The sequence below is a fragment of the Macrosteles quadrilineatus genome, unplaced genomic scaffold (genome assembly GCF_028750875.1).
Source record: "Macrosteles quadrilineatus isolate MER2022 unplaced genomic scaffold, UCM_ALF_1.0 Scaffold_9__3_contigs__length_116548681, whole genome shotgun sequence".
NCBI lineage: Eukaryota > Metazoa > Arthropoda > Insecta > Hemiptera > Cicadellidae > Macrosteles > Macrosteles quadrilineatus.
The window spans coordinates 8296442-8321471 of NW_026542602.1; the positions used below are offsets into that span (position 1 = coordinate 8296442).

General features: G+C 34.1%; 1 protein-coding gene across 1 annotated transcript in view; it reads right to left on the bottom strand.

The window, feature by feature from the left end:
* The window catches only part of LOC129002864 (dual specificity protein phosphatase 22-like), a 67041-nt gene that overhangs the window by 41078 nt on the left and 933 nt on the right, over window positions 1–25030 (bottom strand). Inside the window, exon 2 of the mRNA XM_054430964.1 lies at window positions 1632–1748. Within this exon, the coding sequence (XP_054286939.1) occupies window positions 1632–1748 (117 nt within the window). The remainder of the gene's footprint in view (window positions 1–1631; window positions 1749–25030) is intronic.

The window sequence follows — 25030 nt, forward strand, 5'->3', positions numbered from 1 at the left end:
GCATTCACTGGGCAGTACGAGCGTTCGACTCGCTTTTACAAACTCTGTGTGACAGTGGAAGAATTTAGCAATCCACAATGTCAAGAGTGCCCTACTTTTCAAGATTTCACAGAGACTATATACATTGATTAATTAATTATACCTCAATTAAGTTTAAAATGACTTTGATTAGTCGTATCGAAATTCAGAAATGTCTACTAGAGACAGCTGAAGTTGGGTTCCAGATTCCAGGAACCAATCAGCAAGTGATGACAGATTTCAGTCATCCAAAGGCACTGGACGTGAAAACAAATAAACATCAAAATTGATGAGTCCGTCCACAATAATTTAAGAACAATGAGTGTCTTAGTTTACTGAAAGGTATATGGAAAAGAAACATATGCCATACACTGCATTCCCGGCGCCGGGGACGTTTCGTGGAAATACATCTCACCCCCATCCCTCCCGTAGGTATAAGTAAATGCCAGATATGCAAGATGTCAGTTCGTCTTGAGCAGTGGTCATAGAAGTTGGCGAATTATCGTGCTGAGCTATGTCTGCTGTGTCTTTTAAATCGAAATTTGGTGGGGTTTGGTGGTCAGATGATAAAAGTTTTGTGTATAAACCTAAGAAGTAGAGTTTAAGTGGAAAAAACAATGATAGCAGATCTTGACAAGAAATAAGGAAAACCAAAGTGTAATATGGAAAAGGACTGACCAAGGGACACAAGTACGTTGTTGTCAAGAACAGGGGTTTCTCAATGAGCTGCAGACAAGCCAAATTTTCCTGGCTTTTGTAGCAAGTTGTTTATAATAAATTGTTGTAAGATTGTATGATTTTTAAAGAAATAAAATTAATCTCTTAAACCGGTGACAAGTTGAAGGGGAGATACAACTAGCCGCAGGTACAACTAGACGTAGGTACAAGTAGGCGTAGGTACAACTAGTCGTAGGTACAAGTAGTCGTAGGTACAAGTAGTCGTAGGTACAAGTAGTCGTAGGTACAAGTAGTCGTAGGTACAAGTAGACGCAGACGTATGAGGTACAAGTAGACGGTGACGTTCCCGACTAGTTGTACCTGTAGATTTTTAAGAGGTACAACTAGACGTAGAGACAACTAGACGTAGAGACAACTAGACGTCCGCACCATCGTCAAGTTGTCTCTACAGCTTTGGACGGGGTACAACTAGACGCCTGTCACCAAAATGCAGCAGGTACAACTAGACGCCGGTACAAGTAGACATCGCCCCGTTGAAAAAAGTCGTCTTCCCCGGGGGCGCACCCCAATTTGAGCACATTTTCCGGACATCTTGATTACTACCACCCATTGACTACCGACTACCGACTATTGACTACAGACTATTCACTATTGAGTGATAACTATTGACTACTGACTACCAACTACCGACTACTGACAGCTATCTATTGACTATTGACTACTGACTAGTTACTACTCACTAATAACTCCTGACTACTGTCTTCTCACTATTGACCACCAACTACTGACTTCTGACACTATCTATTGACTATTGACTACCGACTAGTTACTACTCACTAATAACTCCTGACTACTGTCTTCTCACTATTGACTACCAACTACTGACTGCTGACCACTATCTATTGACTATTGATTACCGAATATTATTTACTGACCGAGTGCAGTTTTCGTGCGGCGTCGTGGATGGCGACGATGTGGGTGATGTTGAATCTGTCCAATTGTTGTGCATCTTTGGAGTCCCTATAGTTGCCCACGTACAGCCCCGGCAACACCTGGAACAGGAGGACGGAAACACTGAAACGTCACATTTAGCATATTTGGTCAATATTGCTCTGTGTAATATTTCCTTAGTACTCCATGTTGGACTATGGTTTATTCTGTCCATACTTGAAGGTATCTAAACAAATTAAGATATACGTCAAAAAACAAGTTATGATTAGTTAAAATTACAGAAAATATGTAGCATGACATTATAGCCTCTAAAAAGCCGTGGCATTGGTGTGGCAACGTCGCACCGGCCTTGTGCAATGTTAATAACAGCAAAATCAAACGTCTAAACATGAACATTGCGTGCATCAGCTGTTTCAGTAGGACGGGAGTGCGGCGTTGCCACTTTTCTCTCACCGCGGCATTGTATTAGAGAAGGCTATGATAAAATACATTTTGCACATGGTGAATAACTCAATGTTAATACTACAATAAAATGTGTACATTGTTAAACATTAAATGAGAAGCCGTATACAAAAGCTCCCTTGTATATCTGATTCTAATGAGATTACATTCAAATCCTTTCTGGTCAATTCCAAACCCCCAACTGTAGCTGCGTTGAGTGTCCTGATTTAATGGAGTTTGTCCTGATTGCCTAGTTACATTGGCCCGAGTAGTGGCTTTGTCTTTCAGGGAGGATCCCTTGAGACCTTACATCCTGACCTACATACAATACCATTCACATTGCTACTATAACCACATTGCTACTAGTGAGTCTATAAATAAAATCATTGCTATCGAATACATGTGGATGAATTTTTTCAGATCACAAACCTTCTCTCCACAGAGATAATTTTTTTCTGGAAATTTTGACCTAAAGCTTACGAGCTTCGAAACACCCGATTACAAAATTATTACACTAAGTGAACATTACACGTAATTGAAACCAGGCTTGTAGCCAGAAGTCCTAGGTTTTAGCCTCTAAATTAGCAGTGCCCCCTATAACACAGGATTTTTTTCATGTCTACGCCACCTGAATTTTACTTCATTAGTTACGGGAGAAAGTTCTTAAACGTGTTTTAGGGAACGCGGTTTAAACCCATGTGTTGGGGATGTACCGGGAATTGAACCCGTTCCTCCCTCACCGAAGTCCGAGACGTCAACCACTAGAGCGCAACACACACAGGACTTTTAAGGATTTCTGACAGTCAGTCGTAAATTTCTGAAAACTGACACGGTTCAAAATCAATAAAAGATAACATCGTGATAACCAATTCAATTTTGGCTAAGAAATTGTTTCACAGCTAAATGGCTTTTATTGTTGTAGTATAAGCCGGCCTCCAAGTCTTGAGCCGTAATCTCTACAACGTCCTATAATATCCGTTCAAAACTATATTCGCACCTTCAACAATAGTCATTCAATGGGCCACTTACATTTTACGACCGAAGAAGATTTGAAGAGTGTAATGGTTTTCTTCAGTATTTTATGATTTTATTGGAGTCGTTCGTCAAAGAGTAATACTATTCACATTATCGCGATGTATGAGAAAATATCAGTTCAAAATTTCATGCTTTCAGGATTGATTATTTATTTTCTAGAAACAGTACATTGTATATTTGGTATATATGGAGTTTGGATTTGAGGTTATGTTTGTAACGAAAAAAGTACAGATAGTTTAGCTACTTATTGGTTTAAACGATTGAATATGTAAATAGTTATGATTATGAATGTAATTATTATTTCTATAACTTAAAAACTGTTCAAAGGAGAATGTTTTTGATAAATTGATTTAATTAAGTTTTGTTAGTGTTGTTTGAAACTACTCACTTTACTTCTGTTCTTCAATCTCCATTGTAATTCTTGTAGTTGTGTTGTTCTTGTTAACATATGTTTCTATTTCTTCTTTGTGTTTGTATACAGTATATTATAAAAGTGTATTGGGATTGATTGGGCCTGCTTGATTATATATATCATTGAATATTGATTGGGCCTTAACAGAGAAATATATGTTGATCACATAAGTTTACTGATTATATAAATTTAAATGTAAAACTAAAAAGAACAACGCTAAAATAAAAAAAAATACTTATCTGCAATTAATAGATCCCTACCAGTCAAAAGAAGTTAAATAAGTTATTTTCTACTTACAATTCTAATGTCATACCAATGGACAGTTATTAAAACCTCGTTGTTGGTTTAAATTGTCCGTAAATTATAGTCTAAAATCATAAAATATGATAACACCAGTTATCAATCATATTTTATGATATAAGACTATAATTTATGAGCACAAAAAAAGTAGATGTCTAACGTATTATTATGTACTTAAACATGAGATATCAGTGTTCAATACTTTTTTAGCGTCAATACCCTATTGTAATACAATAATAATCGATAAAGATTTTTGGTAAAAAAAAAACTCAAAAAACTAATCCAAGGTCAATATTTTTACACTTTTTTACCACAAAACTCGGTAAACTCATTCGTAGATGCCAACCGCTATCTTTGTAGCTTCATGGAAACAGTTCAATGTTGATAAGAGCACTAAAAACAGAAAAGCACTTTCGATTTCACTGGTGCCAAAAGTACAACTGCACATAGACTAGGCAGTTTGACCGGGACGGTCGTTATCGGCGCCATATACAGTTATGGCGGGAACCATAAACAGCTGATGTAGATAAGCGGTGACGTCATCCCAGCAACAGCTGATAGGATGCTGTTTGATACATGACTTATGTATAGGATGTGAGGTATCCGATATGCGTTTTGTGGTATCATTGCCACACTATAGATAAAGCTAAACGTACACATATTTCAGCTGTGTGGTTATTAATCAAAATTAACTTAGTTGAATAAAGCCATCGACAGTGTGCTGATTAAATTGCTATTTTCTGCCTGGATTTGCCTACATACTTTAGACCAAGCCAAACTGAAAGAACGAACTGTAGAATCTTTGATTTCAGATCGGTCATCCCATTAACAAGGGGAGAAGATACAATTTTAGACTTAACACAATCTGTGAATGGTTCATTAATTTATGTTCCATTTTTGATACAAAATTGACCAAGTCAATTTACTACTAATTAAATATACCTGCTGCAGCAAACCTGCAGACCAAATGAATTTCCGTTTGCCTCATTGGACTTTTACTGAAATATTTCCTTAAAAACAGATGTATTAACAATTTAGAATAGGTTTAGTAAGTACTTAGGTTTGCTGCAACGGGAAGGAAACAAGTTTTATTAGTAAAGTGTTAAAAAAATTGTATGGAAATAATAAATTTGAAAATTTTATCATATATGAAAAATAGTACAAAAAACATTACACCTATTAGCAAACCAGTTACTAAGTCTATAGTAATTATCAGAAAATAATTCATAAGTAAATAAAAATGGAATTTTCAAATCAAAAGTTTTCAGAAAAATATTTCTGCAATAAAAACTAAACATAAAGATATAAGAGAGGGGCAAGCGCCAAAACCAACCTCAGGCAAGTCCCTCCTTGTATTAAACTGTCCTTGATTGTTCCGAGAATGTTTCATTGTTTCCTCATTTCAATCTAAAGTGTGCTTAAAAATACTCTTGCAAGATAAAAATGCACTTATTCCAAACTGAATAGAATTAGAAATATAGCGCGTAAAAGGTGCATTTTAGACTAACCCTCTATAAATAGTTTGGTTAGTTTATTACAGCTGTAATTTTAGGATAGTAATACCACAGACAAAAAGAGTTAAATATATACCCTCAGCTGTAGTTACCATGGTTACCATAGGTTCTGGCGCACACCGCTGGGAGTGCCATGTAGTTTCGGTGTACGCGCTACGTAACTACATGGCGCTCCCAGTGGTGTGCGCCAAAACCTATGGTAACCATGGTAACCAGAGCACGGCTGACAGTCTATATTTAATTATTTTTGTCCTGTGTTTTATGTTGGTTGTTCACCTTGCGTTTGCTTGAAACTCGTCCAATTTGAATACCTAATAGCTTAAATGAAAGCCGGTATTTCACTAATGGTTCTTAGACCAAAATATATAGGATTATATAATTATAACTGATGAAATGCATCTTAAATTGAAGTAAGAATTCGAAAATAAATCAAATTTATGTTTTTTGGTAGAGTAATACAGTAGATAAATATATTCCAATGCTTGATGTGAAATCTGTGCGTGCATACCTTCAATTTGAGACCTCAATCATGAAAATCGGTTGGGTAGAAGGGCCAAACGAACTCGGAAAAGAAAAATCAATAGTTTTTAATATACAAGTTTTTAATCATTAAAATATGCTAAGATCGGAACGCACTCTTTATACACCGGAGAAAGTTTGTAATAGTAGTTTACGCAACGATTGCGTTAACACTATTTACGCGAGTTGCGTACACTACTTTATCTACGACGGTGTTTTAATTACAAAATACCCCCGCCGCAGCAAACCTGCCGACTAAGCGAATTTCTATTTGTCTGAATTGATTTTCAGTTAAATATATTTTAATAACATTAGGTTTAACGAGTACCTAGGTTCGCTGCTATAAGGAAACTAATAAAGTGTGTTTTTGAGTAAAATATTGATAGCTTAGTACAAAATAAATAAATTTGCCAAGTTTGATCAAAATATATCCATAAACAAGCAAACTACAACATTTGACAATATTCTCCATAAGCATAACATGGGAATTTTAAATTTACAATTTTTTTAATTTTCTCCGTTACTAATAACCGAACAAAAATACTTTTTCCTACAGTCACCCGACAAAGTTGGCTTCCCTGTACTGTTTATAGTACAGAAAGCTGCTAATTGCTGCATATTTATACTTTGCCGTACGGTTTATACTTTGCCGCACGGTTTATACTTTGCCGCACATCAGGATTCCAACCAAACAACACAAAACAGCGTGGTTTTATTATGCACGTAATCCGTGTACGCTTGGAAATAGGTTGGCAACACTTAAAGATAATAATACTATGAACAGCTGATTGACTATTATAACTACGATTTAACCTGTCATTTCGTGTTTATAGTTTTGGTATTTCTGAACTTTCTGGACTTTTCTTTTAAACGTTTTTAAAACATTCCTACGGTCTTAATAAACAAGAAAATACCTTTAAAGCATTTTTTTAGGCGCGGAAACCACTTCAAATTACAAAAACATACGGAACTATATTCTCAAAAGACGGAGCACATTTCTTGCCGAGGAAAAATAGCGGAGTGATACGGACCACGGGTACTACTTTCTCCAGGGCACCATTTGTGTAATTGTGTTGCTAGCTGAACCTAAAAACGTGTTGTATAGTGTTTGAAAGACTAATTATTTATGTTTTATAGTGACTGTAGGAAAAATATAATGTGTAACACGAGTGAAAAAGGCCTTTGCTGCACTCGAGATCATTCCGCACTCGCCTGCGGCTCGTGCGTAAACATTGCTCTCGTGTGCAGCAAAGTGCCACATTCACCACTAGTTACACAAATAACTATTTTATACTAAATTATTTGTTTTTTTAAGCTCTTTAAAAAGGTCCACAGAGAAATTGGGAAATTTTGTGTTTTGATGGTCAAAAGTGAGAAAAACCAATTTTTACCCCATAAAACCCCCCATAAAGCCTCGTTCCCATGGTCCGATCGTGCTGGTTCGCGAACTCATTCAAGTTTATCCCGCTTTACACCTTTAAACCAAATTTCATCAAAATCGGACAAAAATTACTCAAGTTATCGCGTTCACGGACGTATATATATATATATATATATATATATATATATATACATATATATACATATATAAAAATTTGAACGAATGGTGTTTTTGGCCTCTGGGGACATCAAAATGAAAAAGTAAATCGGTCCCGGGTCTAGGTCTTACCGTGCCACCTACGGTAATAGCTACTTCCCTATAGGGAAATTCGCTAAAAATCACTACTCATAACTTCTAAGAGAGGTTATGTTTTTGTGTATAACCTCTAATTGCCACTGACAGTGATGCAACGAAACATTGTATCAAATACTAATTGCACCAATCAACAATTAAATTGGCCTGAACAGCTGATTAGTTGAATTTCGAATCATTACAATTTTGCTTCTCCTCTCTCAATCCTTGAACCTCATTGGCCCGTTACCCGTGTTGTTATGAGTAAAACTATGCTGTTATGAAAGTAAACAATGCTGTTATGAGATACTTTTCAATTCTAAGAACTGTACTGAAACGGCTACTTTAAAAAATGGTCGTAGGTAAAATTTTTAAAACACTAGTACAACAAATATTTGTTTATTTCAGCCGCATATACACCGCATTATAAAACGTTGTTTTCTGCAAAGAGCGCCTGCCGTTAAAGATATGCAATTCAAATACTGCTTCCATATTGCCTGTCTAGTAAATACGGCGCTCGTCTTCAGTAGTACCAACCAACACAGCACATTTTCCCATACGTAGGCTAGATATTAAATAGCCCTATTTGTGAAAAAAAACTACTTTACTCCTCAATATTTCTTGGTTCCTCTTATGATTCTTGCATTTACATGCCACATGATTCACACCCTTGCAATCTTTTATAGTTGAATTGTTTACTTTGGATACTACAAGTATAATTATTGTCGTCCTTAGTGTATATGAGCCTATTTTGCTCATAAGCCTGTCAAGTATTTTATGATTGTTTACGTTTAAGTGCCTGATTTCTACTTAAAATTTTCCTTCAGTTTTTTTGTGGACGTTACAATGCGTTTTTTACCCTATGTAAGTCACAGTTCACTTATACATTTACGTATTTAATCGATTAAAAACAAGAAATAAACCTACACTAAAGTACCGAACAGAAACATGCTTCGAAACCACACCTAAAGCAACCTTAGGTTTAATTTTCTTTTAAGGATGTATTTTGAACTGTAAACTCAAATCTTCAGTTAATGAATGGTTAGTTTACTTAGTTATTACCAGAGGACTAGCAATAGTTAAAAAATATATTGATACATTTCGTCAAAACATATAATGTATCTATATATTTAATACACAGTTGTAACACTGTTTTCTCAGTAATTACTGGACCGATCCACAAGATCTATGTGTCAAATTAAAGGGGATAATGCATAGATTTGCCGAACTTCATTAGAATTCACGTTTTTTCTAAGGGTTAAGACCTACAGCCCTTCAAAGGTTGAGTCAATACAATTCTTATTGAAGAATATAATTTACAGCTTATTTAATAATTGTAAATCATATGTCAGCTGTTTAATGTTTGTTAGATTTGTTATTATTTTTATAACCTTACTTTCAGTATGTAATTATTAAACTTGGAGTTTATGTTTATAAACACACGATTTTGATCAAGGAAAGTGTATTTGTTAACTTATTTTTGAAATGTTTTAGTTTTCCTGCAAAGTGATCTGAAGGAAAGTGGTAATTGAGTTTAAGTTTGAGTATGGAATGTGAAATAATACCCATCCTAGGGGACGGAAAATTATTGTTTTGATCAATATAATTTATTCTCTACGGCCACCAGAATAATCATGGGGAAATCCGCTTGCAAGTTGTACATATAATTGCTAATGAGTGGGAAACATACAAACATTTTATAGTAGGTGACGAATCTTACTCAAGATCAGTGTTAAGACGTTCAGTGGTACCAAACTTTACCTTCTCGAGATGGCGAGTACGCTGGGATACGTGGAAATACAATTTATCAGTGAATTTTTTTTTTCAAGTACACAGGGAAGTTGCTTGAGAAACTGTGACTTTCCATTTCGGTTCTGGCGAAGTTAAGTGACTTGATGTTTAATGGCAATGTTGACTCGGGTCATTATAGCGTTATAAAACTTTATCATTAACCCCAGGGTGTGAAAAGTACAAAAAAAAGAAAAGGTAATCATTAACCGGGCGTAAAGAGACATACCGAACGAAAAAAAAATGTAGAGAACCATCGAACTAAAAAGGTAAAGAGCAGTGTTGGTGTTAAATGTGCTCTGGAAGTCCCTACAAAAAATACCAACTCTTTTGAATTGGGGTCGTTAGATTGGATTTGTCACTACTTCAAATCTATGAATTTTGAGTCAGAACAGACTAACTGGGACACAAAAATGTTTTAGTTTTCTTGCAAAGTGATCTGAAGGAAAGTGGTACCTAATTGAATTTAAGTTTGAGCATGGAATGTGAAATAATACCCATAGTAGGGGACGGAAACTTATTGTTTTGATCAATATAATTTATTCTCTATAGCCACCAGAACAATCATAAGGAAATCCGCTTGCAAGTTGTACAGATAATTGCTAATGATTGGTAAACATACAGACATTTTATCGTAAGTGATTAATCTTACTCAAAATCAGTGTTCGACGTCCAAATTTTACCTTCTCGAGATGGCGAGTACGCTGGGATATTTGGAACTACAATTTATCAGTGAACTATAACCTAACTATATTTTTCGAGTAGGCCTACACAGGGAAGTTGCTTGAGAAAAAACTGTGACTTACGATTTCGGTTCTGGCGAAGAAGTATCTGACTTGATGTTTAATGGCAATGTTGACACGGGTCATTATAGCGTTATAAAACTTTATCATTAACCCCAGGATGTGAAAAGTACAAAAAGAAAAAGAAAAGGTAATCATTAACCGGGCGTAAAGAGACATAGGTACAGAACGAAAAAAACATGTAGAGAACCATCGAACTAAAAAGGTAAAGAGCAGTGATGGTGTTAAATGTGCTCTGGAAGTCCATACTAAAAAATATACTTGGTTAAATAGCAAATAAACAAAGAGGTTACCTACAAAAAACGGCCTGTTGATAAATAGATAGAAACTTAATTTAAATTGCCATTAGCTGATCCATAAAAATATCAATCAATGTAAGTCCATTATGTTTTAACCTTATAACACGGGGTAATCAAGTAATTGATGCTATTAAAATATAGTCTTATAAATGTTTAAAGTGTAAGAATAGAAATATTGAATATTGTTAAAAGACGTATCTTAACTTATATTCATATAATAGTACCAACCTGCAAAGTGGTACTCAAAAAGTCTGTTTAAATATAGTGTTTAGCCTGTAATATATCGATACGGGTGATGTGAATATGACATTTTGTGGTGGCAGAGGGAGGTTTCGGGGGTAGCAACCCTTAAACAGATGACCACTTGACCAATAACACAAGCAACACTTCAATGGTGATGGGGAAAGGGGTGAAAATGTACAGCGCACACTACAGGAAAGTGCCTTAGTAAGTTCAATAACTATTACAAGACATTGAAAATAAGCTTTAGAGTTGCAGTAAAGTAATATAGCATATACTAATTTTACTTTTACACATTGAAAATTCCATTGTAGCTTAGCCTTAACTGATGTTCTCAACACACTTGTTGCGGAGCTAGTGAGGTTATTTGTATACCTAGGGTAGGGAAGAATTGGCTGTTTGAATATTGATTGAGACATGTTTTCTCCAAGTTAAAGTTAAAGTTTTGGGATCAATATGGAAGTGGTTGACAGTCATCCTATATTTTAAAAGGCAAGCATGTTTCTTAAAAACCTTTTTCTCAGCTAATGTGTATCGCATGGAAAACCCATGCATACCGTTAGAATGATACCATTGACTATGAATGATGATACTTTCCTGTAGATGTGCAGAATCCCATTATGAATTAAAATAGGCATAAAAATAAGCACAAAAATGAATTTATAGGTTTTTTTTATTACATGGGCCTTATGGGTTGACATGCTGGTGACGAAATAACAACGAAATTTAAACAGAAAATCAAAACAAATGGACGAAATTCCAATCACATGTTTTATTTACAGTGTGGGGTGAAAATAGAGAACTCTGTACATTACATATTTTTGGTCGAATTTTCAATTACTGGACGAACTCCAGTTTTATTTTTTATTTTTTTTGTATAGGAAGGTTGTTGACAAGCTAATGGGAGAAAGTATGTGTTAGATTGCTGACACCGATTATTTTAAATAGGCTACAGCTGGCCCATATATTTTTGTTCTGCTACCATTGATTGAGCTCATAAAAACGAAATGTTTCTCTTCTAATTGCAAAGTAAATATTACTATACCTTTTACAATGTTCATGTAAAATGCAAACGATTTTTTCCAAAATGTATTAGGTTTTTGCCATCTTGATCCATTAATTCCTAATTAAATTTTGTGTATTTTTCTGTATGTTTTATTTATATCCGTTTACCGTGGAGAGGCAGGACTTTGCTGATACAACATTGTAAAAATTAAGTATACGAAATTAATCTATAATTCAAGTGAATAAAAATAACTAACTTACTTAAAACCTAATATTATTTATGTTGTTTAACCACAGAAATTTTACTGTTTTCTGTGGTTTAACTGACGTGTGATTTGAAGACTGCAACCTTGCACAGTGAAACTTCGTGTCAAAAACATCCAATCACAATCTCACTTCCCGCGGATTCATCCACTCCCATCAACGTAGCAGTGCTGCCAATCTTGCTAATGTATAAAACAGGTTGGTACAGAAGGGCTGATATGTACGTGCTTTCACTACTTAACATTCGTATTTTTTTTTTTTTTTTTTTACTGTTGTGGGTCATCTACAACTTGTGCAAGATTGATGTGAAGAGGCACAGGATGGGTTAAGTTAGGTTCATCACTTACAAAATGTAAGTAAAACGCCGAATTTCCGTTTAATACATGCACCGGGTGCGCCTCGAAGAGGTCCCTATTTTTGAATTAATATGACAGACGTATTGAGCGCGCTACCTACTTGAAATTCTACAATCGTGACTAACACATATGTAAAGGTGTTGCCCTCGAGTCTCAATTAATTCTGACTGATCCAAACAAAATGGCGAAAAAAAAAACAATAAAATCAGCAATCGTGTTTTTAGGTATCGAAAAGGTACTATTTCCTTGAAAATTAATTTAATCCCAAGTAAACACTGGTTGTGGGGGGGGGGTTTGTAGCAAGATATTGCATGTTGAAGTCCCCAGGATCATCGCACTACCAGGTACAATCGATAGTTCTACGTCTGTCAAACTATTATTAGAATGCTGCATCAAACGTATACAACTATACAATTAGGGTGGTTCGTGTATACTGTGGTGTATTGTAATTTGCAATTCTAAAAGTCTATTTCCTGACAAGTAGAGTTTAGCAATTATTTGAATACTAGCTGTTTGCCCGTTCTACGTACGGGAATCTTGTAGTAAGTTGAAACCTTATATTCAGAACAGGAGTTGGTTTGCATATTTAGTGTGCATTTTTCCAGATATGCTGGCAAAACTATTACTTTATAGGAATACATAATAAACCTTCGCAAACACAATATCTGACAGTTTCAAAGCCTAAACGAATGCTTCGCAAGTGTCAACCGATCGTGTTAGTCCATATTTTATATCTAATGATAAAAGGAACTGCTTTATAGATCTATGAGGCATAGCCCTTACGGAGGCCTGTAATTGAAAGTTACTTTTCACACTGGTTAAAAGTAGTAAAAATACTACCTCAACTTTACTACTGCACACTTTATTCGGGTTGAAATTTGCATTAACAAAGGTGATCTTTTTTCACGAAACACTGAGAAATAAAGTTACCAACAGGCTTACACACACAAATACAGAAATGAATTAGGGGATTTACTACGCTTTAACCAAAGCAAATTACAATTATTTGAAAGTTTTGATAGTGTCATCAAATTTTATAATAATCGTTTTTAGGCCTAATCAAACTGTAAAATTGGTGTAAATCCGTTGGCAAATATATAAATAATTAAATAAATACACAGCCCACAAAACATTTATATGTTAACAACGCCAAGCTTTAAAAATTCATGATGGTTTGCTAAATAAATCGTTCACTAAAGTATTATCATTTTCATAGCATAAAGTAACATATTGGAGTCCAGACAGAAAACGCAATAAAATTATACAGTAAGACATCAATTAAATTTAATAAGAAATAAGGTACAGCACTAACGATAACTATAGTTGTAAATAGTGATGTGTTTGTACGTAAAAATGATTCTTGCTGCTACCACCAGTTCTAAGGAAAAAGTGCAGTACCAAAAACCAACGTTTACATTTAAGAAAAGAACTATAGTACTTACGATTACTACCAATTCAAACTGTCCTTCTAATCAAACTTTATTATAGGTGTTAATCCGTTGGAAAATATATAAATAAATAAATACACAGGCCACAAAACATGTAACGTTAACAACGTAAAGCTTCAAAAACTCACTATGGTTTGCTCAAAAAATCTTTCACTTGATGTGGTGCAGTACCGAAGCTATTAATCTCCCTTGGTTTTAAATTTTTTAAGTTTTCGAAAATTATGTTATTTCCCATTTATTTGTAGGCAACTTTTAATGTTAACATATTAATGACAGTTTGAAGAAACCACCTTTATAAAACAAAGGTTTGTTTTTAAAAAGATTACGTAATCTCTAAACTATAATCGGTACACATATCTAGCAAACATTCGGAGGAAATGTGACAAAAAACGCACAAATCTGGGGTTTTGGACGTTTGTAGTTTTACTTCCTAAGTAGAAAAAGTACCGATGTCGTTGTCGAAATGTAAGTAAGTAGAAACCGAAAGTGACACATTGGAAAAAGCGAGTTGCGATTTTAGCTACATCTGTAAGTTAAACATATGTTACGATCACAGTGAAATTAGAAAGATCTTCCAAGATCACAGCAACACCCACGATCACCCACTGCAGTTGATTTTTTACTTTGCACTTTACACAACTGTCTTTGAAGCGCCGTCAATGAGTGGAAACCTTTTTTGTAAACTATTGGTGACGATGATTAAAAAAATGTAAGTTTCCCAGCACTGATTCACAACACTGATTCTCAGTATTTTCCCCGGTTATAAAAACTCAAGAACAATCGTTGCACTTGCGATTAATTAAACCGGTTAAGTAAGGCACAACGGTTTTAATCTAACTTGGTTTGGATGTGCTTACAAAACTTGATCGGAAATGGTTGCGGTATTAGTAAACAGTATTTAATGTAAACATATCAGTGACAGCTAGAAATAAGAACTAATCCAAACAGCTGATCGTTATTTCATAAAATGTAATAGTAAACATTGGGAGAAAATTTGACAAAAATCGAACAAAATTGGGTTTTTGATGGTTTGTTATATTTTTTCAAAAGAAGTTAGGCCATATTTTAATAGCCAAAGACACTCTCGCCAATCCAGTGAATACAGAAAAATAATTGGAATCTTGATCTGTACTCTAGTTTTCAAGGAGTAGGCCGCGTAAAATGACATTTTGGCGTTACAGACGAAGTCACAGAATGGACAAACAGACAGACATACAGACAGAAATTGAGATAAGACTCGTTTCGGCTTTCTTAGGCTATGAAACGTAAAAATAACCAAAAACTGCATGATTCTAAACAATGTACAGACAAAACTGTAATTTTATTTATATAGACAGTAACTATCAGTGGTAGGCCTGTAAGTAACTGAGTGTAATTGTGTTATGTTATTTTTACATTTTTTTCTTTTAGTTTTTGTAACTGTCATAAAATATACTGTACGATAAGTTATTTCAGTTTAGCTTCGGTCAACAGATGGCTTAGGCTTGTATCCGACGGAACCCAGTAATTTTCATCAGTACGGTAAATCAATTACTTTCATTTTTAGCCTAAACTGGTTACAATTTTAACATAGGAATATAAAGTCTAGTTTTTTTCCATAGTAAAAGGCATATCCTTATATTCGAGAATGAATCGGTCTCTCTGTATTTCATATAGTGTAAAGTCTCGTAGTGACATTTGTCAACGTTGGCAGCACTGACGACGAGGCGTTTGTCACGACGTGAGCTAACACTGTATTATTCAACGTTCCGATGTTGGCAACACTTCCAACGACAGTCCCATGAGGAAGCAGTGTTGCAAACTGAATAATTTCAACCATAATCATCAGACGTGTAACGAGAAAAGTTGCGGAAGCATAATTAGATCCAGCAGTGAATATAAATTGAGATACATTGCCTACACGGAAGAGAACTTGTATCAAAACAGGCTTGGAATAAATTGGCGCTTTAAAGTAGCCACAGATAAACCCACCATAAATCTTTCATTGTTTTAATTTAAAAAAGCATCACCCCTACATCCCTCTAAAAACAAATAAAAAGATTGATAATGCCAAGTGTTCGAGTTATTGCTGTATTGGGGGTTTCTGCAAAGAAAAACCCCGAAATTCCGGGATGTTGAATTTTAACTAATTACAACTACTTTGTTTTGTGGACGTATGGGGCAATAATTATCAAGTTGAGTTTTAAACATTACAATGTAATTACTATGTCATGACAAGTTTAAGTAACTATATCCTTTACTGTACGAATCTTCTGTAAGATTCTTGTCGTATCTGTAGGAGAAATGAGGAGACCTTGATGAAGAATGTACTAAGGGGAGATCCGAGGGAAAGGAGACAGTAGACCAAAGGCTATGTGGTGGGATCAAGTCCTGAAGGATATGGAAAAGATGACACTAGTAGAGGAAGATTCGGAGGACCGAGAGAACTGGCAACAACGTGTTGGCGAGGCTAAGTATCAGCTTGGGTACAAGTGGCTATGGCAGTAAGCAGAAAGTAGCAGTAAGTACTGTAAGATTCTTGTACATTTTTACTATACATTTTACAGGAGTGTATAAAACAAGGCAGTCAAATTTTTAAAAAGTGTCCTTAACTTTTAATTCAACCTAGAAAACCTGTTGACTCGTAGCACCGGTACCGAGACAAAAACTAAAACACAAAAATAGTACTTTATTTTATATGTTTTATAGAGACCAAAAAGATATCAAATTTTTATATAGTCAAATTTTGTTTAGATTTGTACCACCTTTGTTCCATTATCGTCATAAAAATTAAACTTTTCCATCCTTTTTCATTTTTTACACTTAAGTTTGATATAAAGCCATTATATTTGCTACTTTTCTGTCTCTTTTATTCAAGAGTTTATGTTCAAAGAAAATAACTTTAAACCCACAATGTTGGGACAGAGAAATAGGTTTGTGCTCTCCCGGCCCATTTAATATTCCTTAAAACTGGGAGGAGGGCATTTATTTCTTTGGGTAACTACTATTACTATTTTTAATTGTTCGTAACTGGGGCACAAGCGCTATAATAGTAAAAGTTATAAACGAGTTGAAAGAACCTCGTTAGTATAGGCCTACTATGTATACGTTTTATTTGAACTACAAACTAAATTTATTCATCTTATTAAAATATTGCTGATCGGACAATTATATGATGCCTCACCTAGTTTTCCACGCCGTTTTATGTTTAAGTTTTTTTTATGGAACCGCACTATGTCACAATGTCCAGTTTTTTTTTACGAAGATGATGTCATTTTTCAGATGTTAACATTAATTGATATCCTCATAAAAATGGATTTTAAATAGTTCTGTTCATTAATGAATCATTTTAATGTAACAAATGTTGTGTTTGAACATAAATAATGAGAGAGTGTAAAAATGTTAGATGCATGTTGTAGCATTGTTACATTAAATAGTTGTTTCTTCAGTCATGATAATTTTATTCCTCATAAAATGTCAATGATTAACATGAATACTATGATGAAAATGTATGTATGATAATGTATAAATAGTTTCGGGCCATTAAAGCTACTTTTTTGTTTCAGGATACATTACATTGATTCTTTTCCGGTACCGCAATTGACAATGGATAGTGTTTAATATAACATTATTAATATTATTATTATTATAGATGGTTATATAATAGTACCTGGGGACCGAGCCATGGCTTAGTATAGTTTATTTTCATTGTAACCCCATATCGAGTAATCTTCAGTGTAATCGTTGCCCAATAGTAACAGCTGATGTTTTTCCCTTTGTACTGTATTTTGTAATTTGCTAGTATATTGTGGATGGCTTGTTATAAACACATGTTACAAGTCTTTTGTTTACTTTCTCCTTGATATTTTGTTCAACCGACATGGTTACTTGGCAACCCATAAGGCCAATGTTAAAAGATGTTGACTTTCAATTTCATGTTTACGTAATTAGATTTTTTTGGCAACTTTAACTGCAGTAAATACGTTTTTAGGCCAGATATAAATGATATACAACCTTTGATGGAAATCGTTGCAGTCGGTTTAGAGATCTTTGTGCAAGCAAGCAAGAATACAAGCAAACATTGCTCATATAAGAGTATAGTATATAATATAGATATAATATAATAGATTCTCCTTAGTTTCAAAAAATATCGTAGTCCAGTTCTAAGCAAGACAAAATTTATATCCAGACGTGATAACGATTATTTCCAAAAATAATTTTCCCATTCACTAAACAAATTACCCGCAACTCATGTCTACGCACAGGCCCTGCCTATGTAGACCATTTCCATATAAGTTGATAAAGTATTTTTTTCTTTGTGCCATTTAGTTTTAATATTATTTTGTAAGTTATTTTTAAGTCAAGGATTGTGTAATTTATTACTGTATGTAAAATGCCATGAACTGTATTTTTCAGTTGGGAAATAAACATTATTTCATTTCATTATTTCATTTCATTTCATATTAGTTCATCTATGTAGAAGACTATTCTCGGATACGATCTTCACTTATCGACACATATTTGACTTTTGGATACTATTATTGGCCACCTCCAAAGACTTTGTCAAATAATTTTCATAAAGCTCTGTCATTTAAAGTTGAAACACTTTTAAAGCTAAAATTTACCAAATTTCAATTTACTTTCAGTACAAACATGTGGAAGTTTTACCATAGTCTAACCAGTATGTTTATCTATTGTTTACGTTGTTGTTGGACAGTGTAAATTAAACTCTAGGGGGGTGGGTGGGGGTTGTTTTGTAGTGACGCAGAGCACGAGAGACAAATGACTTAATTATCAGCTGTTGGCAGTCGTGATCGGATCATTGGTTGATGGTAAGCTCCAGCTGATCGAACTAATGAAGTATCAAATCACCCGCTTAATTCTACGAGATTATACAAATAGTGGTTGAAAATGCGAAAGTAAGGTTATACTGAATTGTAACGCTGTAAAAGTAGTTACGAATATGTTCATTATTTTTCCTACAGTTACCTAACAATATACATGTTCTCTCACTGATTTGAGAAAGCAAAGTGGCCAATTCGCTCATCAGTAAGACAATGTTAACATTGTCTCACTCTAATTACTTTGTCTCACTCCAGATTTGCAACGTGAAGGCACGAAATAGTGAGCACGTAACATGCAGGCAACGTCGTATGCGCGCGAAATACGTTGGCAGCACTGGCTGTAAATCAGCTGGTCAGCTGATGTACTGTTGTATTTGTCACTTCACATTAAATGTTATATTAAAAGTTCACTGTGCAAAAATAGGTTATGTTTCTTCATAAATTATGGTAATAAATTATGGTTTTATGGTAACTGTAGGAAAAGTATAATGTGCAACTCGAGTTCAAAGTACAATTGCCTCACTCGAGAAACCATTCCTCACTCGCCTACGGCTCGTGAGTAAGGATTTCTCTCGAGTGAGTCAATTGCTCACTTTTCTCACTAGTTGCACAAATAACTATTTAGTTCAATCCATTATAACGTCATATGGCTAGTGGTTAACCTCGGTTAGGTGAGATACCAAACTGTTAAATAACTAGCAAATGCTTGAAAGGCAATGAAAACTCAATGGTGTATTAAATAATATTTAAACGAAATCAACAGTTGGACTTAGTGATGATTTTACTTATTCAATTTTTTTTACCATTGATTTTTATTATATTCTCATTTAAAAAAAAACAATTGTGAAAGAAGATTTTACATAAATCACGTAATTATATTTTCACTCTCTGCCCATAGCCTGTTGCAAACACTGAGCTAGAATACAACTGTATGTAGCCCTGGCACAGTAACTCAACTAGAAAAAACAAGATGTAAACATTTTTAGGTTGGTCAAGTAGGGGAATCAACCACCTCTTTGGCTCGTAAATTACAATCCCCTCAATCTCCTATCCACCCCCTACTTCCAATGTGCTAAGTACAATGTCTACAATGTACTTTACTCCTGGTACATGGCGGCCAACGTCTCCTAATCCTCTAATTCAATGCTACCTCCAGTTCTATCTAGATGGGGTAGAGTAAGGTTAAGCTAGTCAGGTTTGCCCCATTTTACAACTAAAAATCGTAATATTTCAGCTATTTCTTATTCGATATTTTTGAATTTGGTGTCGGTTGATAGGAAATTAAAATTTCAAAATAAAATTGCTCTTAATATTTTCTTCATAAAATCAGCTATATTTTTTTTTAGTTTAAAAATTTTAATGGCCGCCTTTTTGAAACTGAAGTTGAATCAAGATGAATTTTTTTTCTAATACATACCAAGTTTCATAAGATCTTTAAAAATTTGGAAAAAAATGTTATTCACGATTTTCTCTTTATTTTACCCAAGGAATCACTACGTAAATTATGTCCTCACCTTTTTTGCACACCATGTATGATTGTCTTACTGGATCTTCATAGGTGATAATGCTTAAAACAAAACTGTCGATTATTAAAATATGTTATGTTACTAATGAATGTTATATACAAATTTTTTTAACAGAAAATAGCAATTAGGAAGCTACTGCGCGGCAGAATTTTCAATCTATTTACTTATTTAATACGCAAGCAGGTTTTTTGTGACAATTACTCCTCCGAAACTGCTGAACCGATTGACATGTTTTTGGTGTCATTGGAAAGAGCGTAACGTGAAGTTGTGCAGAAAACTTTCTTTTTAGGGAAATAATTAGACAGTGAGGCCCTAGGGCCCTTTAAAGTTTCGTATTTCTCCATAAGATTAACATGGGAAACAAACATTGTTATGAAACTCCAGCTGTTGTCAGAAATGCTGTTCCGCTATTTAATTTAAATTTGTTTACAAGGAGAATTGTTTCTTGCTGCCATGTGGTCAACGAATTATACTTTTGCATATATTTTAAATGCAATACACTATATAAAATTATAGAAATACATTAAGAGATCTTCATTTAAATAATCAATAAGCACGATTGAGCCTTTGCCTATACGTTTCCTGGTAAGTGTGTTATAACTGTTTCTTATAGTATACTATTTTAGTATCTTATAGTAAAACTGAACTATTCTTTTCTGTATCCTCACCCCGTAGCGAAGCACGGGCAGGGCAACTAGTAATTTATAATCTGGCGAGTTAGCAAAAACGTTTCCTCATGTGGGCAGAAACAGGAAACCAAATTAACTTTCAGTGTAGCAAAGTTTGCGGGGATATTAAAACCCAGGGGAAATGAAAGCGCCAATGTTATCAGAACGGTTAGTTTCCACAGATGTATTAGCTTTTCAACAACTTTGACCCTCTCATTATCAAGTCTAACTGCACAGCTTATTGTAGTCATTAAGAACAATGTTCAAAAAGATCAAATAACGTTAATCTGTTTGCACTCGAATATTGGGCATTTGCACTTTTATCCCTATAAATGTAATGAACTAAAATGTTTTGTCATATTTTTTTACACCTGTTTTTCAGAGCAGGATGGTAAAATATTTAGGTCCCTTGATGGTCTTTTCCATTGCTTTCGAGAGTAACGGTTTCCGTTTGTGTAAATGTTATTATTTTTTCACCTTATAATATTACTATTATAAAAATACTGTGTCTGTCATTTTGTTCTCACGTCAGGCAAAATACTTTCTACCAGATAAATAGAAATTTTCCAAAAGAATAATGTACGTACCCAGTTTTTACTACAGGTATTTTTTTGTTTAATATTTAGGGAGTGCTCCAGAAATTCATAAGATTACGGTTGGGTTTGGGTAGAGACTATTTAATAATATTGTACTGAGGGTAGCGATAAGAAAACATAAAATTTTCACATTTGGTTTGTTCTTTCTTTACGTTTCTCGAACGTACTTACTACCACACACAAAAACCCCGATATTTGTAAAACTTAGTTTATTTATTTTATCACGATGCTATTATACTCTAAAGTGTAAATGTTTCATTTCATCATTGTTATAAGCAATGGATATTTTGATGTAACCTAAAAGTAATGTAAGTTTACTACAATAATATGTTTAACATATTAAAATGACGTATGGATACGCACAATTTATTCCAAACAAAGATTTTAAATAAATCGATTTCTCGGTTAAGTTCAATTACACAGCCAACATTCACAACAAAAGTCTAAAAGATTGTCTTCAAAAAAAAAATTATCCCGAATTATTTTCCGATATTTATTGGTGAACAGTTGTGACCTGACCCCGTGACCTTTATGTCATCCTTAAGGTCCTCGAAGAGGGTTAAAAGGGGTTGAAAGGAGGAAGGGGTTAGATATTAAATATTGTCCACGACAGAATACATCAACGACGGGCAGCACTTAACATTGCTTCTTCGGATGCAATAAAATACAACCTCCGACCCGATTCGATATATTTATACAGTACTTGTACTATATATATATTTATACTTGTTCACGTTGTATATAGAGTACCAAAATTTACTAACAAAAAAGATAATTTTATAATCCAAGCGGTACAATACATATGAATAATGTGGTTTTAATTTTATTTCAATAATCAATGGCGGGTGCGTAACCATTTTCTACAGTTGGTGTCATGAACCATATCACAATAGAGTAATAGACAATAGTATTATTACTCTATTGTCTGTGACCGTATTCTCGTCCGCTCGCTCCGTTTAGAAGCGCGTAATAGAATGAGTGTGGAATAAATTATGGCATGTATATATTATAGCGTTTTATAATTAAATCATAAATCTTGTAAATGTATTGATATGTTCACACTGGCCAATAGCTGCACTTGAGTTTACTTTATTAGTAAAATGTAAGTAACGTGTGGTAAGAAGCAGTGGTATAAACTTGATAAAACATGTTTTTCAATAAAAGTGTGTTCTTTTCCCATAAAATTCTGTCTGAATTTCAACGATACTGATTCATTTGACATGACTCTTAATTGATATTGTTGGGGGACTTATCTATGACATTATATTCTCAAATTTATTTCATTCTTTGTGCTAATGATTAACTACGAAATGCTCTCCTAGCTGTATAACTATTTATTATGCCTTTTAGCGAATTTTCCATATAGGGAATAAGCTATTACCGTAGTACTCATGGTAAGACCTGGACGCGGGACCGATTTTTTTTCATTTTGAGGTCCCTAGAGGCCAAAAACACCATCCGTTCAAATTCATATATATATATATATGTGTGTGTGTGTGTGTGTGTGTGTGTGTGTGTGTGTGTGTCCGTTAGCGCGATAACTCGAGCAAAAATGATACGATTTTGATGAAATTTGGTACAAACGTGTAAACCTACGTTTATTCGAACGAGTTCGCGATCCAGCATAATCGGACCATGGGAACAGGGGTTTATGGGGGGTTTTATGGGGTAAAAATGTGTTTTTCCCATTTTTTTACCCTAAAAACAAAATATTTTGCAATTTATTTCGAAACGATTTTGTAGAGCTAAAAAAAGAAATCATTTAGTATATTGAAGCGCTGTTGTATGCCTAACGGTCACGGAGAAAATTCAAAAATAGTTTAATTTAAAATTCCCATGTAATTCTTATGGAGAAAATAAAAATTGTAGTTTACTTGTTTATGGATATATATTGATAAAATTTGGCAAATTTGTTTATTTCATCCAATACTATTCACGTATGGTCAAAAAACACTTTTTACCTTCCCCGTATCAGCAAACCTAAGCACTTGTTAAATTTAATGTTATTTAAATAGGTTTAATGTTATTTAAATCTTACTAATATTATAAATCTGAAAGTTTGTGAGTTTGTGTGTATGTTTGTGTGTATGTTTGTGTGTGTGTTTGTTGCTCAATCACGCATAAACTACTGGACGGATTGGGCTGAAATTTGGCATGATGATAGCTCACATTCCCGATTAACATTAAAGCATATTCTTATCTCAAAGACCCTTTCGGGCTCCGCCCCAGTGGCTCTGTAGTTCCCCATGTTAATCTTATGATTTTTCATATTTAAAAGGAAATGAATCTTAACAGCTGTCTCAATTAAACAAGTTGGTTCTGTTCTATGATGTTCAACAGCATAAAAGTTACAAGGATTACCAACAGGGTGCAGCACTATTAATTTTTTTTTAAATTTATGACAACAGCTAATTTCCAACCAAAAGGTGAGTGAGCGTAGCGAACGAACTTCAACCTTGAGGCGAGTTAGAGTAGCGAACGAGCTAACCTGAAGGCAAGTGAGCGCAGCGAACGAGCTCCAACCTAAAGGTGAGTGAGCGTAGCGAACGAACTTCAACCAGGACGTGAATGAGCCATGCGAATACTTATGAAGCTAAACGGGGCGAAGCCCGCGGGTACAGCTAGTAGGGAATAAATATGTCTTATTTATGGAAATATTTGAGTAAAAATGTAATCAGACAAGTTGAAATTCGCTTAGTCTGCAGGTTTGCTGTGGCGGGGGTATTATGTTATGTGTGCCTTTAATTTAATATATGTGTTCTTTATAGTAAACTTGATCATGTCCGTGATCCCAACTTAGTGCTAATATCATGTGTGCGAGTTTTGGAACATCTCAAACAGGTAAATAATAGATAAATAAAAAACTTGGGGATAGTTATTTTATTAGTTAAATGTGAGTATTATGTAAGTGTATTTTACTTAAACTCTCATGTAAGCTATTTTTAAACACACAATTCAAATTGTACAATAAATCTTGCTGATTTATGACTTTCTGATGTATAATTTAAAATCTAATATGCAAGCTATGTAATAAAATAACGTGTATACAAAGTGTTATAAAAATATAGTTGAAAGATAAGGCGAGACGACTCATCCACTGTTCTTTATTATCGTGTCTTGTTCAAGAAGCCCTAGGACTATTCTTTTCCTTTATTTTGTGTTCAAATGTAACTTAATGAATTTAGTTTTTGTGTTTCAACTTTCTGGTATTATCCTTTATATTTATTATAACTAACTGCACTATTAGTGTTGTTATTGTTGTTTAGTATACAATGTATTTTATAGTGTGTATTGTACAATTTATATCTATCTATTAATGTATTTATTGATTCATTTTTATTGTTTGCATTTTGCTAAATCATGTGAATATATTGTCACATTACATAAATAATTGGTGTACGACAATGACAATTAAGTAATTGACCAATATTTTTTTTAAATCTACATAGCCTATTGTGTTGGTAAATATTCCTTTAAGAAAACAATTCAATTTCTCGAAACTGGCATAACACGATATAATTATTTGTACACTTAGTAATTAATATTTAAACCTGTCTACTAAGGAAATCGTAAAATCCCTAATTGGTTGGAAAATATTTTCTGAAAATGTTTAGGCCTATAAACCAAGAGTTTATCAGTTTAATTGATTTTATGACAGAAAGGCCTCTCGATCA